Raw genomic sequence first — 14293 nt, 5'->3', positions numbered from 1 at the left:
ACTATGAACTAGAATTTCTGAGAATTTAAACACTGTTACTCAGCTTTTTGGGTATCCAAACTTGTCTATTTTATTCAATAAAAACTGCTTCTGAAGGATTAAAAAATTTGCCCCATTATCATTTTCAAATATGAATATATGTACTACTTTGGAAGTAAATACCGTCAACTTAAATTTACCCACTTGTAAGAGCAGAACCGCACTAAAGAGTTAATCTGTATCATTCCTGGTTATAACGTGCCCAATGTATCTAAACATATAACATTTCTGACCCCCAGGACAAAAATTCAGATTGAAATCTTTCCTATAACTGGGATGACTGAAGATCTGATTAAATACGATGAAGTCACTGGGGAGGCCTAGTGTGTCATGACTGATGTTCTGATAAAAAAAGAAAAGAAAATGGGATCACAGAAACATAGATGTAGACAAGGCTGAGAGGCTAGGAAAAAGGATGTCATGTATGCGCTTAGAAGTTCAAATAGTTTCTTCCCCTACAGTTTTTAGAGAAAGCCAAGCCTGTGACCCTTTAAGGATTCCCAGCCTCCAGTGACACTCTGCTGGTCTTCAGCCCTGAGGTCTGATTAAACCATTACACATACAGTTGACGGAACTTCAACTAAAAGCAAACAAACAAAATCCCATAAAAACAGAATATGATTTCTTAAATATAGGTCTGTCTACACGTTAGTATTAAGGTTTTGGGAAATATCACTGTTAATAAATGACACTTATTTAGCTATTACGGTTTCGTGTTGTGCTATCACTATTTCTTATTACAATAGGGAAAAAAAACCACCCTGGGATCCGATCTTTCATCTTGATGTCTGGAGTCAGTTGTAAATCTATTTCTGTGGGCATCTATTCTGTAAGTCTCATTACAGGTGACCAAAGTGCTCATGGTTATCTTGACAAACGGATGTTTGCTATAATATACAATTTAAAAATCTTTATATTTAAGGAGTGATATCAATTAAAACATGAATCTTGACACATAGATTGATTACCTAAGTGGCCTATTTGCATTTTCCTACAAAAATCAATATTTTGATAGAATTTGCTTTTCTCTTTGTCATGTAAGTCCAGAGAAAAAAATAGCCTGCATCCATATTTCTATTGATATAGTATATTTCTTGCTAATATATACTTACTGGAGGCCCAGGAGGTCCTGGCAGACCACTGTCGCCCTTCTGTCCAGTAGGTCCCTGTTAGAAGGAAAACAGGAAAGTCTATGAAGTGAGAGGGAAATTCAACAGGCTTCATTGAATACTAATATGAAAACAAAGCACTTACAGAAGATCCTTTGTTACCCTTCGGGCCAGCAGGACCCTAGAAAACACAAAGACAAAGCCACAGGTAAAAGTGTGGACTATAGATTGCACTGACATGCTTGTCATTTTACCTCATATTTCCTTTCTCTTGAACTTACTGGTAATCCTGGAGGACCAGGAGGGCCAATGGGACCAGCAGGACCTGGGATGCCCTAGGGGGAAAAACAGCATCAAATTTAATTACTTTCTAATTTCATTTCATCTTCATGTTTGCACATTGACTGCAAAAACTCTGAACATTTAAAAACATGTAATAATGTTTTATTATGAATAAGTGAGACTCTTTGAGGGACAATCCAAACTTGTTGCCATTCATTGTAATACAGGGCTTTCCCATTATGTCTAAACCATGAAGACTATGTGGACATACATACATTTAGGCATCCCTGTAGCTTTCAAAAAAAAAAAGTCAACATGTGACATGGATTCCAGAACAGTTTGTACAAAGGTCTATGACATTGTATATTTTTTAAACTTAAATTTTATTTTTAATTTATTAAAATATTAAAAAAACAGAATGGGTAAAGCAGAATAGAGTAAGAGTTCCTTAAAGCATGCTGATAATTATGATGAACACTGTGTAATTGTGCATCTATATTTGTGCTGGTAAAATGAAGTGGGAGAGCTGTCTGTACTCACCCCATCCCCTTTGGCTCCCGGAGAACCTTGAGTCCCAGGGAGACCTCTGTCACCTTTTTCCCCTTGTTCTCCCGGAGGACCAATCAATCCAATTAAACCAGGATGTCCCTATAGAGAAGAAAGACAATAAAGTTCAGTAATATAATAAGTAAGTTAGAGCCATGATTAAATTTTTGTCATAAAATACTTGATTATTAGATCCATAAAACATAATATTAAAGGAATGGAGGGAGATTGGATAACACTTCTGTATGAAATTTAAAGTGTAAAACCTCCATCTAAGGACCATTTACTGCTTACAGGAAGAGCAGATTTATTGCTGATAAAAGAAATTTCTGAAAAAATAATAATAACCATTAGTGCTTCATTTACAAAAAACGTTTTTAAAAAGTCCAAATGGAGTGTTGGTATCATAACAACCAGAGAACTCATTATTTTAGTAAGCATTTCATTTAATATGAAATGTTTCCTATTCTTTGGGGACTGGTTTGTCTTTAAAAGAGTCCTAGAGATATAGAAAACATCCTAACTGTACTAATTCCATTATACAAATGACTCGGTTTCCTTATGTGGCAAAACACAATATAAAATCTGGGAGAGCATATTATTGTTTGAAAAAAACCATTCTGGACTAAAACTTTACTTTCATGCTTACAACCCTAAAAATGGCCACAGCTATTCAGTCTATTTTTGGGGGGAGTTATTTAGCATAACCATATGCTCTCTCTCTCCAAAGAGTGTCTTTTCAAAGGGCTCATTATAAAGAGATAGCACTCATGGTGCAGCATTTCCCCTACTATCTGCAGATTTTCCTTCTCTAAATACACTTGAGAGTCTGAGAATTGTTATCTTTACGCATAATCAAAACGACAGTGGTAGAGTTTGCAAAGGCCTTTGAAAATGTTGTCACATCTGCTATTGCTATTATAAAATCCTAATGACACTTTTTTTTTTTTACTTTTACCTTTTCTCCTTTGGAGCCAGGGTCACCTTTGAGACCAGGTAAACCAGGAGGTCCCTGAATAAAAACAAAAATAAATAAATGTATTGAGAATGAGTGCTATGGTTTGAATGGGAAATGTCCCCCAAAAGACCTTGTGTTTGATTCTCTTTCCCTTGGTGGTATGCTTCTGGAAGGCTATAGAAATCTGGCCTCCAGGCCTAGTGGCTGGCATAGAACTGTAGGGATCGCAACAGGGCTATGGGCTTCCAGGATAAGACCTCCTCTCTGCTTCTTGTTCAGCCTTTCTTATGTGAGCATACTGTCTCTGGCTTCTGCATTAGGGACAGTAGCTGGTCTCAGAACTATGTCTTTACTTCCCTGCACCTTAGAGCAAAAGAAGAAAGAAAGAAAGAAAGAAAGAAAGAAAGAAAGAAAGAAAGAAAGAAAGAAAGAAAGAAAGAAAGAAAGAAAGAAAGGGAAGGAAGAAAGAAAAGGAAGGAAGGAAGGAAGGAAGGAAGGAAGGAAGGAAGGAAGGAAGGAAGGAAGGAAGGAAGGAAGGAAGGAAGGAAGGAAGGAAGGGCAACAACAAAACAAAATAAAAAAATATCATTCTTTTTCTAATATCTAATTCTTCTGCCAAGAATTGTGTCTCAATGTCAAAAAAAGCCTATGAATTAACATTTACATTTTGAGTTGTATGAACTCTGTATTTTACAGAATTCAGTAAAAGTTAATAATAACCAGTGTTATTGCATTTCTCGGGATTATAGAGAAATTTATGGTCTTAAAATATCATGAAGTTAATGAGTAATCATAATACTGATAATTTTGGTTAAATAAATGAACATGAAATTTGAAATAAGATACAACTATATAGTTGCTCACCTGAGAAGAAAGCATAAATTATTAGTTATAATAACTGAAGCAAAATGGATTTATATGTGCAATTCATAAATATTTTGATAATAAACCCTAATTTCAAAGATTACAATATTTTCAGTAAAATTTAAAAATAATTCAAGATTTTAATAATCAAATGATATTGAAAATACAGAAAAGTCAGAAAAACATTATATTGTGATGTTTCTGTAACAAGCATATTGGGATGACTTAAAATGATAACTAATCCTGTAGAGGATTAAAAGATGACATCTAGGATACTAACTTGAAATCATAAGCGGCTATAGGTAAGTCTCTAAATTCTTATTTCATTTTCTGTTTATACTCTCTTAAATATAAGCTGATTTAATTGTGTTCTCTGGAGAAAAAGATATATTAGATACTCAATGATTCCAATATAATTTAATTCTACATCTTCAATATTCACAGCAATATTACCAAAGTAATTTTCGCATCCAGTTAAGTGTCACTTAACTTATTAGAATGGACATGCATTTTAAATCCAGGAATCTGAAACCCCAAATGCTCTTTTAGCCTATCTCATAGTACTTCTCGGAGTGGTGACAAAAACCGAGAAGATGGCGTCACTCAACCGGGGAATGCAATAGGTGTTCAAGAAAGGCAAGGCAATTTAGCAAACCATTGAAGGTGAGTCTCAAAGGAAGTGCACTAAATTAGATTCCAAAAATTTAAAGACAGAAATGGCTTCTGTGAAGCAGACAGGGGAATGAGTGACAACATTCACTATAAGAATTTACTGAATAGCCGGGCGGTGGTGGCGCATGCCTTTAATCCCAGCACTCTGGAGGCAAAGGCAGGTGGATCTCTGTGAGTTCGAGGCCAGCCTGGTCTACAAGAGCTAGTTCCAGGACAGGAACCAAAAGCTACGGAGAAACCCTGTCTCAAAAAAAAAAAAAAAAAAAAAAAAGAATTTACTGAACTGAGCTAAGGAATCAAAAGAAATGCTTAAACTTCTCAAATCTTAATTGAAAATCTTTACTTGTGAGCCAGAAATGGTTTTAGCAAATTGTAATACAGTGTTTTGACTGCAGCTATATTTTATAATATATGATACTTGACTATTTTTCTTTGCCTCAAAAGTTTATTGTGATTAAAATTCTTGCAAACTAAAAACTCTAGGAAGATGAGTGAATGCATTGGGTTGGAAGGTCACAAGACCAACATATCAATTAGGATTCTCGCTGACAAAGTCAAGAGGATCAGCGTGCTTCAGTTTAGCTATAGATTATTCTAAGCTTTAGTAACTGCCAGAGTTTTGGAAATGATCACTGTAATACAATTCCTTTTATTAACAAAGAAGCAGACATGACCTTACAAACTTGACAGGAAAATACAAGAAATTGCCCTAAAGTCTATAGACTTGCACCAACATTATATTCTTCTTCAAATACAGAGCAAAGAACACACACAAATAGTAAGGTTTTCTTTATCAGTAAGTTAAGTGATTAGAGTTCATTCCTTGTCAATTTTTGGAAACACCCCCACTTTTCCAATGGTTTGTCAGAGAAGTACAAGTGACTCCCAAAATAATATAGCACCATTTTAAAATGACTTTACATGACTTTTCAGTAGCACATATTTAAAGAAATAATATACATGGGTAAGAAAATAATCAAATAATAATATACTGATCTTATGGCATCACAGGCATAAGTGACATTCTCAGTTCAGAACAAAAATGTATGAAAGCATGAATAAGCAGTTCTAACAAAAAATAATTGCAGGAAAGAACCACATATTTGTACAAGTAACAGAAACCACTGAGAATCCTGGTTGAATCTGATATATGCCAGTCAAAAATCAGCATATTATCTACATATTGAAAACATGAATGGGGACCATATTTCTTGCTTCCTTATTATATATTCAGTTTACCAGGCACATAAGACAGTTTATAGAAATTCTTGCATCAGAGGGAAAGCTGAGTTGCACACTCATGGGGCATCCACAGCTCAGCCACTGTTACAGACACACATGTGTCTTACACCCGCGAGTTTATTCACAGTATTTAAAAATAACTATATCAATGTTAACATGATGGAAGAGGACAAGCTTTAAAACTGCCTGAATAAATATCAAAACACAATGCAAACATTATCACAAATTCTTACTCCATCATACTGTAAGGGGAAATGCTAGCAATTCTAATTGTTCATTATTGAGAAGAAATGTACTAAACATGGTTTGAGTGTTAACTCTATTTTTAAGCTTTTTAAAATAGATACTGCTCATAAATGGGTTTAGAGGTAAAGGATGTTATTCTAAGTAAGATCCTAAAAATTTGCAAACCATCCTGGATATGATGCTGTTAATCTAAACCAGTTTTATGTTTTCAGTGACTAGAAACAAAATTAGTGATGTCAGGACAGTGAAGACAGTTCAAGGTCTCTCTCTTTGTATAGAAGAGACCAAAAACTTCAACTCTGCATATAAAAAAAAATGTTCTAAATTTTCATGTTGGTATTTCCTCTTCAGGATATTATAAATGGAGAGCCCTTGGGGAGATATATAATTCATAAGCAATAAAGAGAAAAGGAAAACAGCAACCATGCATTCATAAATGTCCGAAATACACACAGGAACACTCCCCTCTGAACTGTTATGCCCTGTGAAGCATCTGCCTTGAACTACAACTCACAACTATAGAGCACTGGGTTTTAAGAAAATTCTACACCCCAAACTTGACTAAGAGGATAATAGTAAGAAGTAGTACTTAAACATGCAAAAATTCAAATATCTTAACATTTAACCACATTTAAACATGATAGAATGTTATGTATTACAACCCCATTACATAGTTTATGCGGAACATTAAAGAAAAATTTAAACTATAATTTAATAACCTTAAATTTTACTTAGGTTTGTATTTTTAAAAATTGACACTGTCGGGTATTCATCATTTTCCAAAAAGAAGATATTAATGATATTAAAATTAACAAAAAAATTAAAATTCAGTAGTTTTCCATGGAAAGTAATAAAATGCTCTCTAATAAGATCTATAGTCGAATATAAGAAGTTATAGGCACTTTCAAGAAGCAGGGAAAAAAAGACTTTATATGGAGGTAGTTGCAGAGATCTATCTACACAGTCTTGGATGTGAGTGTGAATGTATTTGTAACTAGGAGGAAAACTAGAAGGAATAAAGAATTACCTATAAAAATTTCAAGTAGATTAATTTTTAAATTCATTGTAAACCTGTCCTCACACAAGCCTCTCTACTTTCTTAGCAACTGGAAGCAAACACAGGTGACCTGGGAATGACATCCTCTGCTGGCTTCTGTCACAGAACTCGCCAAGCTACGTTCTAGCTGCTCTAAAAATAATCTCATTTGCCTGGTCAGAAACTTCTAATCCAGATTATTGGATACATATAAATGTGAATTTAGGGACCATTTAGCCACACTCACTCCAAATACAACACTGTAAAAATACAATATTTAGAAATATAATTATTTCCTTCATTTGATAATTCTTTACTCAGTGATATTACTACTCATTAGTTATGTAAGTACTTCACAAAGAGCTCATTTTAAAAACATAAGAACCTATTAGGCGGGAAATATCACCTCTATTAACTTTAATTAAACTTAATATCATTTAATGGGATAGGATCAGATGCCCTTACTATTCTCCCTTTGAAACTGCAGAGGTTGGAGGAGCATGGATCCTAATGTCATCCCACAAGCACATAGGACTGCTAATTTCTTAAAACAATGTGTTTGATTTGAAAGTGAGTGGATTTAACCTGTAACCAAAATAATACCTCACTCAAATTAAAATGTGCTACTTCTAAAATGAATCTTGCTTAGCTTAGTAGAAATGTTCATTATACACAGCATTCTGCAGATACCTCCTCTACCTCCCTATTCTCGTGAGGACTAAATAGCATTTTCCAGATTTCAGATTGATTAAAATTAGGAATATATATAGGAATTATATATATAATATATATATGATGTATATATATATTACATCACAATATTCCCAAGTGAAACCAGCAGCCAGGGAATGAGTACGTGTGTGTTGGGCCATCCTAATGCTTACCATTGTAATTTTCAAAAAATGATTTGAAATGTTCATCCTTCTTATACTGTAAACTCACATTTACTTAAGCATTAGAAACACAAATTTTGTGGACTTTAATCAGCTGGTGTGTCTGATGGTTTTATTTTTAACATTAGCTAAAGGAAATCTCCAGCAAGGTGCTTTTATTTCATCTGCTGAAAGGTCAGAATGCTTATTGGAAAATCTAACATTACAAGAAAAAAAAAAAAAAACAGGTAAATTTTAGGTGATATTTAGGCAAAGCAGTGTGCTACCAGACTCTGAATCTGCAGTGAGGACTTTACACATTAGAGGAGAATATTTCCTAAATAGTTATGCAGATCTGGAGCTGACCCAGCTTCGCCCAGGGCTCAATTTCTATGATAATCAGATTATGTATGGAGTACGTAACTAGTAATCTCATGCATCAAATCAATTAAGGATTTGACAACATTTATCTCGTTACTAAATAAGTAATCTAACTTCTGAAGGGCAATTTTCAAAAGATTTTAACACATTTATTTTATTGAGTCTATGTTAGAACTTGTGACTTTCTTAATGAAAGGAAGAGCCGAATATGTCCTGAATGATTAGAATGTGGTTCCACTTTTGATGCTTGCTGACTATGTATATATTCTAAGTAAAAACTATGTTTTGGACAAGGGGGTTGTAAATAAAATTCAAGTTACTTTAAGAAAGGATTTGGTTACTTAAAGTAAAATGTATCTCACTCCCTTACTGCTGTCAATATTCTTTACTTTTTTGATTAATACTTTCGACACAGTTATGTAAAAATCAATATTTAAAAACCTTTGCCAATTGAAGCAATTTATAAATGAAAGTGACCGGGCAAACAATGATTCTGAAGGACCTGCTTTCATTCTCATTCATGCCCATATTGTGTCAAGGATAACTTTGGACCCTGAGACACTGTCTGAGTCCTGCATGCTTTGCTGCATTTATTAAGCATGCTGCTTGCACATGAAATTCATGGTCCAACTACACCATAAAAATAATCACATGACTTCTTAGAGCTCAGCATAATGTCCTGTTTCTGAACCTATTAATCTCAAAAAGAAAACCATTTATTTCGGCAGCTACCAACTTCGTGTGCGGACATTTCTCCATAAGTGAAGGCCCAGAAAAGAAGTTTAATCACATGCACTTCGGGGAACTGTCTGCACTGAGAAAAAAAAAATCCCTGGCTGGAACATTAGTAACATTTTCTTCTGAGTAGAAAAGACATTTCTTCTTCTAACAGATATGAGGAAGGAATATTCTCTGGGCCAAGTTGCATGCTTTACATTCTATTAGCAATATTGTTTTTCTCCTTGAATGTGCAATATTCTTTTCTAAAAAGTACAAACCTCTTTATAAAACACCACTCACAAATTCTAGCCTACAAAAAATTTATTTTGGGAATTCTCTATAAATAAAGAAAAATGACACTCACCAGAGGACCAGGGGGTCCATCTTGGCCAGCAGCACCAGGGAGTCCTTGTTCTCCCTACATAAAAGAAAATGAAATTTTGTTTGCTATCTAAGACAATATCTATTACTTTTAAATGTTGGACAAACAGAAAGAAAAGAATAGGCATCTGTAAATTGTACCACCTCAAACACACACAAACACTGTAAGGTTGTTTTTATTCTCTTTATGTGTACATGTATATACACTCGTGCATACATGTATACATACTTATATAAACACATAAACATACAGAGAGATATATGTACAAAATATTTCATCACTATGACATTAGAATTTAGATATCTTCTGCTTTATTAGTTTAGAACTTTACCACAAAATCATTATACAAATGAAATGCTTAAATATTTTTAGATGGATTCTTAAGTTATTCAAACAGTCACTTAATAACTTCTATAGAAATACTGGATTTCTTTAAAGCACACTGTAAGTTATGAAGCAACAACATTATAAGCATTTTGATTCAAAGATATTGAAATTTAAAGTTATTTTTATAGCAGTCCCTCTTAGGACAGATGCTCACCACAGGACCAGGGATGCCTCGAAGGCCTTCGGCACCAGGCTTTCCAGAAGGACCCTGAGGTCCAACAGGGCCAGTTTTCCCAGGAGGTCCTTCAGCACCAGCTTCTCCCTGTTTGAAAATGAAACATGTGGGCACATTAATAACGTTAAAGCACATGATACCGTTTAATGTGTGGAAATAGATGCCTTTCAGTGCATAAACAGCCTAACTTATCTCTTCTTCACGTCTTACCTTAGCACCTTTTTCTCCTTGCCTTCCTTCTGAACCAGGAGCCCCTGGAGGACCCTGTAAATAGGAAATTGTATTTAGACATGTAGTATCTTAAAAAACATAGTGCTGAGGAACTATATGCAAACGCAGAAACTGCTGATAGACTATTAAGGTATAGTTACATATTACTTCTCTATTTAAAACATGATAGTGAAATTTAACACTAATTTCATGTAAAAAATGCTGTTTAGATCATTTAAGATAAGCCACCAACTAATAAAGTCAAGATCATTACATAACATCAACAAAGACTGTACAAACCCAACTTCTCCACAATGCTGATGAGCAGGGTGTAGCAGTGCATGATTTTAAACCCAGCGCATGGAAGTAGAGGCAGGTGGATTGCTGTGAGTTTTCGGCAAGTCTGGGCTACAGAATGAGTTCCAGGTTATCCAGGGCTACACAGTGACACCAAGTCTCAGAAAAAAAATGCTTATAAAAAATACTGACGGTGAATACGAATGCTAGAGGTTATTTGCTATTTTGAATTTTCAGAGTTCCTTGAATATATCCAAGTTATTTGCATTTTTATCTTTAGGGATGTTTCAGAGGTGGCTCAATCTAAGAACACCTAAATATTCAAGCTTTCTAGGATCTTGCACCAGCTAAAGAAGAGTAACATGCACAATAATGAAGCTCAAAAATCTGAGGAGTTTCATTCTTATGGGAAGATTTAATTCACAAACATGTAAGATTAAAAATAATTTGATTTTTAAAACTCTAGGCTAGAGATAAAAAAGATTATACTCAAAATATCATAGAAAGGCATATGTAAAGAAAGATTTAGTAAGGAACTAATGATCTCTAAGTAATTTTCTCAGTGATAACATTTAACATTATTGACAGAGATTAGATATGGAGATTGGACAGTGTAGATACAATGGTGACATTTCATGAGACATGAAGATAATATTTTGTTTTGCTTTAGATGGTATTTCAGTATTTTACTGTGAATGCAGGCTCGTCTTTCATGTTACTTCTCAATATTATATTTATCAAATTAAATAAATATCATTCACTTCTTCAAACTCTAGTTCCAGGAACTCATTTTAAATGTGATAGCCAATGAAGATTTTTAAATCACTTATTTTTCCAATAGCATGACTGCAACCACACTTAGTAATAAAATTCGTGGTGCCTCAAAAGAATTGTATAAATTCTGTGAACTGTGGTGGTATCAATATGCTGAGTTGTAAGAGATACTTTAACTACAGGCTTTCGGTGTGCTCGTGTGGTTTACTTTTTGACAGGGAGAAGCAGATCCTGAGGGACCTGCTCCAGTGGATCTGTTTATTCAGCAGTATTTGCATTGAGCACAATCTTTGTTTTTTTCCTACCAGTACAATGTTGAGGCAGAAATTGTATTGTTACCTGAGTCAGTAGAATATATATTTTAAAAACATCACAATAACAATTATTTAGAGAAATGCAATAATGAAATTCACCTGAGCAGCAGTTCTCTTTCTCTCCTCTCCTTTCTTTATCCCTCCTTCTGGAGCTCTCCCTTTGCTGTTCTATTGCCATCTTTTTCTCATGATACCTCGATTGTGGTTTGCTTGCAAAGGCCATAGGTGATGTGGTAAGAAGTCCTTTCCTTAATTCTAAACTGCTTATGTTGAACTGTCCAGCCTGCACAGCTAGGAACCAAATGCATTTTGTTCCTTATAAGTCACTCAGTCTTTCTCTTCGGCAATGGATACACAAACAGACAAATTCAAGACCAATGGGAAACCTGTTTTTAGTTGTTTCTCATAAGTTTGCATAAAATAAACTAGTTAAATTTATCCCTAAAAGATGCTATTATTCTATTTTTTTACTCATGAAAAATGACATCATATAATTTTTTCCACTATCAGTAGTTTACAATATGATCTTATATTTTGTTCATTCTGCCATTCAGTTCGCAAATATGTACATATTACTTGTGCTACAAATTGTGCTATGCATGATGAAAAGAACTACAAAGTAAAATCAAAACCATAAGGAATATACAAAAGTTTCTTACAAAGACAAACATAAAATGTATGAAGATGAGGTCAATGTATAAAATGTGTATTTGATCCACTTCAGGGTGAAGAAAGACAAGAAAATGGCCCACCAAATGAACTAACCTGGGATCATAGGGGTTCACAGAGACTTAACTGACAAGCAGTCAAGTAGTATGTAAGGGTTTGACCTAGGTCCTGTGCATACATGTTATGGACAAGTATCTTGTGTTCTTGTGGGACTGCTAACAGCGGGAGTAGAGGTTATCTCTGATCCTTTGCCTACTTTGGTAACCCTTTTCCTTCTACTGGATTGCCTTATCCAGCCATAACAGGAGGGTTTGTGCCTACGCTTAGTGTAACTGGACATGTCATGTTTGATTGATAACTCTAGGGGAATGAAGGGAAGGAAATAAAGGAGGAGTGGATGAGAGGGGGGAAGTGGAGGGAAGCATCTGGGAAGAGAAAAGGGTGGACAAGCTGTGTTTGGAATGTAATACATACGAGAAGAATTAAGAAAGAAAGAAAGAAAGAAAGAAAGAAAGAAAGAAAGAAAGAAAGAAAGAAAGAAAGAAAGAAAGAAAGAAAAGGAAGAAAGAAAGTGAAATATATTTGACTCAGTGTTGTAGAATATAGCACTGTAGAAAAAACAGCCACAACTTCATCAGATAGGTTATGTCTGCTTATAAGAAACCATCGCCAGTGGGACTGTTGACTATTAACGTCAGAGAAAACAGTGAGAAAGAGCAGTCACTTAATCCTTTTTTGAGGGTCTAGTTGTTCAGAGCCATTTGTAAGCCACTCTCCTATAACTTTACTGCAGCATCAGTAGTAATAGGAAGTACTTGAGTATATACGGGTGTGTGGGGAATGATAATCCCATATACATAGTTATGAACAATCCATCACCTAACCTGAAGACTTTCCAATGTGGCTGTGCTGGGTAGCCCACATACTGTATGCCCCCCAACCCAAAACCCACTAGTTTGGGCTGAAAAAAAAATACCTCAGCAGTTAAGAGCACATACTGTACTTGTAGAGTACCTGATATGGGTAATATTCATATTATAATATTATACATGTATATTTATATCAATATATACTTTATTTAAGAAAATATTTAAACTCAATAGTCCCCCTAATTGAACCTTGGTGGAACCATATTTTGGGTTATTTTTGTGGATCTATAGATTCTGTTTACTTTTCTTCAAGGAAGACCTTTTAACAATCAATTATAGAAATGTTTGAATTGAAGGCTAGGGATTGAACACTCACTACATAGATAAGTTGTGTGCTGAAATTCCATAGGTCATTAATAAGTGTTGGTATCAAATATTACAGATTCATGATCCAAGGTACACGTGCTACAATATTATAACTTAATTTTCCTGCTTGTTCAATAACTATTAGAATGATGTTTCTAAGTATAATTGTCACACACAATGTTCTAATCAATACTCTATTAGTCTTAGCCATTTGTGAGATTCATGCAGAAAAAAATGGCAACATTAGTTACTAGCAATTTCAACTTCCATTATAAATCATTACAGCAAATCATTTACTGGTTTACTTTCCTTTTGCCTCCAAAGCGGGCAAATTAAAGATAAAAGATATGTTTCTTTGGATAAAATCTATATGATGCATAATGAAGACTGTACATTTTTGGGTGGGTTAAAGAGTGTTGTTTGTAATGTATTGAACTATCTCATCAGCCTGCTGAAGAATGATTACAGTTATTGTGTAGGAGGGTTGTTAAATCATTGGTCATGTCTCTGAAGATGCTGGTCATTAACACACACCTCCAGTGGCTATTTATCTCTGGGACAGAGAATTAAGAAGTTACCTGATGTGGTTTACAAATCTTCACTTTTGGTCTTAATACTCAGATCCTTCACTAGGTCTTGACACATAGGCTATCTCGGACTACAAATACATAGTGTGAAACTTCCTGTCACCCTTTACATGACCAAAAAATCAAATGTTTGACTTGCTGTTGGAGCTCTAAACATGCTACTTACACCTCCTTGGTGAAACTGTTGTAGCAAGAGTCAGTTCTAGAAATATTTGAATAATAGTCATTTAATTTGGGGAATTTTAATGCAGGCTTTGCCCTATGGTTCCTCCCCACCCCGAATCATTTTGCCATCT

General features: G+C 34.6%; 1 protein-coding gene across 2 annotated transcripts in view; it reads right to left on the bottom strand.

The window, feature by feature from the left end:
• Positions 1 to 14293, bottom strand: part of Col11a1 (collagen type XI alpha 1 chain) — a 176880-nt gene that overhangs the window by 11565 nt on the left and 151022 nt on the right. For both annotated transcript variants that reach the window (XM_057793140.1, XM_057793141.1), the window contains 8 exons: positions 10122 to 10175; positions 9891 to 9998; positions 9332 to 9385; positions 2935 to 2988; positions 1971 to 2078; positions 1430 to 1483; positions 1294 to 1329; positions 1152 to 1205 (listed from right to left, as the gene is read on the bottom strand). In XM_057793140.1, coding sequence (XP_057649123.1) covers positions 1152 to 1205; positions 1294 to 1329; positions 1430 to 1483; positions 1971 to 2078; positions 2935 to 2988; positions 9332 to 9385; positions 9891 to 9998; positions 10122 to 10175 — 522 coding nt within the window. The remainder of the gene's footprint in view (positions 1 to 1151; positions 1206 to 1293; positions 1330 to 1429; positions 1484 to 1970; positions 2079 to 2934; positions 2989 to 9331; positions 9386 to 9890; positions 9999 to 10121; positions 10176 to 14293) is intronic.

Source organism: Chionomys nivalis, chromosome 18 (genome assembly GCF_950005125.1).
Source record: "Chionomys nivalis chromosome 18, mChiNiv1.1, whole genome shotgun sequence".
Taxonomy (NCBI): domain Eukaryota; kingdom Metazoa; phylum Chordata; class Mammalia; order Rodentia; family Cricetidae; genus Chionomys; species Chionomys nivalis.
Note: the sequence above shows the minus strand (reverse complement) of the source record. Positions and strands in the feature narration are given on the sequence as shown.